Source organism: Gavialis gangeticus, unplaced genomic scaffold (assembly GCF_001723915.1).
Source record: "Gavialis gangeticus isolate Ggan-Ray unplaced genomic scaffold, GavGan_comp1, whole genome shotgun sequence".
Classification (NCBI taxonomy): Eukaryota; Metazoa; Chordata; order Crocodylia; family Gavialidae; genus Gavialis; species Gavialis gangeticus.
The window spans coordinates 18,557,814-18,561,905 of NW_017728993.1; the positions used below are offsets into that span (position 1 = coordinate 18,557,814).

Sequence of the window (4,092 nt, forward strand, 5' to 3'; positions counted from 1 at the left end):
CCGTGCCAGGGGTCCTGCAATGACCTCATCCAATTCCTTTAGTACTCTAGGGTGGAGATCGTCTGGACTGGCTGACTTGAATACGTCCAGTCCCTCCAGAAGTTCCCTGACTAGTTCCTCACTGACTCTTGGCCCAGGTGTGCCTCCCCTGGGGCCTGAGGGGGGCCCGGCAGGGGGTGACTGTTCCGGTCCCTTCTTAGGAAAATGGAGGCAAAGAAATCGTTAAATATGTTGGCTTTGTCATCTGATGTGACAACCAAATTTCCTAATGTGTCCTGCAGGGGCCCCACACTACCCGGAACCTTCTTTTTACCCCCTATGTATTTAAAGAAGGACTTCTTATTGTCCTTAATCTGGGAAGCTAGTCCCAGTCCCATCTCCGCCTTGGCCTTCCTGACTGCCCCCCTACATCACCGAGCAACTGCAGTATAGTCATCCCTGGTGATGGCCCCTCCTTTCCATTGGGTGTACGCCTCCCTTTTAGCTAAGAGACATTCCCGGATGCTTTTTGTGAGCCATGGGGGCTTGTGTGCCCTCCATGGGGGCTTGTGTGCCCTCCTGCTCCCTTTGATCCGCATTGGGATTACCTCCCTTTGGGCTTGGAGGATCGTCTCCTTAAGGAACGACCACTCTCCTTGGACACCTGGCTCCCCTCCCCTCTGGGACCTCAGTGCTTCCCCAACTATTCTCCTTAGCGCATTGAAGTCCGCCCTTCTGAAATCTAGGGCTGCTGCGTTGCTGCAGGCCTTTGCCACCTTGCACTGGATGGTGAATTCCAGCAGGCGATGATCACTGTTGCCCAGGTGGTCGAGCACCCGCAGCCCCCTCACCAAGTCATCTCCTGTAGCCAGCACCAGGTCCAACAAGGCATCTCCCCTGGTGGGGCTGTGCACTTCCTGGGTTAGATGGAGGTCCTGCATTCTGGCTGGGAACCTATGTGAGCGGTCAGATCTGGCTGACTGCTCTTTCCAGCAGATGTCCGGGAAGTTCAGGTCCCCCATGACTGCCACATCCTTAGACTTCACTACCTCCGTGAGCTGACCTAAGAATTCCTGGTCGAGCTCTTGCATTTCATTATGTAAAACTCAAAATATTTCTTGTGCATTTTCTTGGAGTGCTGCATGTCAATATTTTAATTAAAAAAGGGATAAAAAACTGGAAATGCTAAGAGTACTGTTAATGTTATTACTTTGATTGCTATACCCAGGCGTTTTCCCTTTCACGTCTTACTTCTCGTCTAGAACCCATCTCAGTTCTAGAATGGGTTTTTCCACACTTTCAGCAAATACATTTTAAAAGTAGAATGTGAAGCTGCTCTTGAAGACTACTCTCCAGATATTGCTTCCGTTTTCTTTTGGGTACCCCTGGTCTCCTTTGATCAATATGCGATTCCGTAAGTTTTTCTTTCATTACCCCATTGATATTGCTACAGCAAGAACATCCTTCCTTCTGAGATGCATCAAGTGCCGCACCCGAATGCATGGCCCATTCGTCTGCTATATCAAAATGTTCTTAGATGAAACAGAGCATCCCTCCTCTCCCCAGACAGCAGGATGCTTGTTCCAGAAATGTGAAAGGGAGGATTATGCGGAAAATCCTAACCATAGTAATTTAACAGTCACTGTATTTGAAAAACCATTGAGATCATGCTTTAAAACCAACATTGTTAAAAAATAATCCAATCCATCATCATTAAAGCTTAATTTTTTTGACCTATTCTTTAAAAAGCGTCTCCTGGTTACTTCTAACTAGCAATAACCAGTACCTTCTTCATGAAAATATAAGGCAAAGGGCTAGCCACTACTCTGAACTTCCTTAAGAGTCTGCTCAGATTTGTGCTGAAGTGTTGTACATTGGCATTCCTGCTACTGTGACCTGAGTGAACACTGTAACCAGAAATTTCGTTTTTGGTATAATGAATTCATAAAAATTACTGAAGTTTTGTAAGGTACTTGAGAGATTCAGGTTAAATGAATGAATAGATCTTATGCAGGAAATGGATTTCCTGTGTAAGGATATATTTTTAAAAATGTCATCATTTTATTTTTGTTCTGAAACAGGATGAGAGAGCCATCTGAAAAATCCCATAAACTAACGATTCAAAAAAATCTTTTGTTCTCTTGAAATATTTCATTTTGACTTTGACCTTTTATTTTTTATTTTAATCACCTTAATATTCTAAATCAAAGGCTACTTTTGACGCAAAACTAGAAACTCTAATTTAGGAGTGTTTTGGAGTATTTTAAAGCAGTTTTCCAAAATCGTTGCTAATGAAAAATTGGTTGAAATATAAATCCTTTTCTGTAAACCATTTCACTTTTAAATTGAGGTTCTTGTCTGTTTTGTTTTTAAAGAATAAAACAAAGCAATTGTATTTGGTTAAAAAAAACCCCAAAATTCCCAACCTCATTTAAGGAAGAAGTGTGTTCAGGGTCCTGACCCTTGAAGTCAGTGGGTACAAGGTCATTTTTTGTGCCTTGTGGATTTATTGTGAAATCGAAGGACATCGTTGTAGTGTTTTTCTTTCTTTTCTTAACTCATTTGGGATGAGTGCTTTTGGAATTTAGTGACATTAAATTAAAAAAAAATGGGGACTAATTTTACTTACTTTTCCCCCCTAGTATTTGTCTGGAATCTTGGGGATAGTGAAACGGATTTTTTGTTGCATTTTTTTTTTTTTGACTTCGTCTTCTTATTTGTGATGTTAAGGTATTTGATGAGGAAAGTTGCTGAAAAAATTGTCTGGATTTTGCAAAATAGGGCACTTCACACTTAAAGCCTCCTAGCTCCTATGTTGTACACTTGCAGCGAGGGAAGTTCTGACACCTGATTAACCTGAATATAGAAAAAAAGTTGCTAATATGATTTTGGTGACATTTTTTCTCTTTGTCTCCTTGCAGGAGAGATCAAACGCATTTTAGAAAATGAACTTCAAATTCCTGCATCTAAAATGTTGCTTAAAGGATGGAAGACCGGAGATGTAGATGATAGTGTAAGTTTTTCCTACAGTTTTACCAAGAAATTATTCAAATGTTTCCAACAAAATGAATGCATGTAGGTGGCAAAGTTTTTTGGGTAAATCTGATATCTTTTATTAGACCAGCTACACCTCTGCATGTGTAGGTGAAGATTACAAATGCAGAGACTACATTTCTAATAGTATTACTAGAAATCTCAAATGTCAAACTAACATAAGAAATCAATTCACTTAAACTTTGTAATGGGATTACATGCGATTTCCCCCTGAATTTCTGTGGTCAGTACTTTATTCATATGTGGTATGACATTTGTGCCTGCAGAAAGCAAATTATTAAATTAGCAATAAGGAATGAATCTTTAGGCAAAATATTTTATTATTCTGTAGCATTATTAAGCTATACGCACTTAATAGAATATATAACTTAATATATATAACGAGAAAAATGGTCTTGGGATTTTCAAACACTGCAGTATTGTATAAATTATAATGTATAATTTTTAATTCTGAACATTTTTTTTCAGACTGTTTTAAAAACTCTACATTTGCCAAAAAACAACAGTCTTTATGTTCTAACACCTGAACTGCCCCATCCTTCAAGTAATTCTGGGTAAGACTTTCTCATAAACTATACCAACATGAACTTATCTGCAGTTCTATGTTACTTCTGTGAAAAAATCTGGAATCTTCAAAAGAGCATCTGTTTTTATACGAGTAAAACTATGTACCCTTATAACAAATGTGCTAGTCTAAAACATTGACTTACAGGTCAGATTTACAACCTCAAAATTCATTTGTTTAAAAAAAAGATTTGGAAGAATAAATTCTCTACCCCTTGTCTTCACTGGAGTCTAACTGTATAAAGTGTACATACAGAGTTTTACACTTCATCATTGTGGATGAATATATGTGCAAATGCAGTTTTGCAGCCAAAGAGCAGAAGATGGCCTTTAAAGATGTATCTTATGTAAGGTTTTTTTCTTTAGATATAAGTATCTATAAAACACCATCAGATGACCAGCAGTTCAGCATTATTCCTTTCCAAATAGTTAAGATGTTACCTTAGGCTGTCACTCTTACTGGACTTGTGGACTTTTGCATGTAGGTGATAATGC

General features: G+C 39.1%; 1 protein-coding gene across 2 annotated transcripts in view; it reads left to right on the forward strand.

Annotated features, from left to right (window-relative positions):
* The window catches only part of FAF1 (Fas associated factor 1), a 338,217-nt gene that overhangs the window by 99,231 nt on the left and 234,894 nt on the right, over positions 1-4,092 (forward strand). For both annotated transcript variants that reach the window (XM_019501327.1, XM_019501328.1), the window contains exons 5-6: positions 2,901-2,992; positions 3,502-3,587. In XM_019501327.1, coding sequence (XP_019356872.1) covers positions 2,901-2,992; positions 3,502-3,587 — 178 coding nt within the window. The remainder of the gene's footprint in view (positions 1-2,900; positions 2,993-3,501; positions 3,588-4,092) is intronic.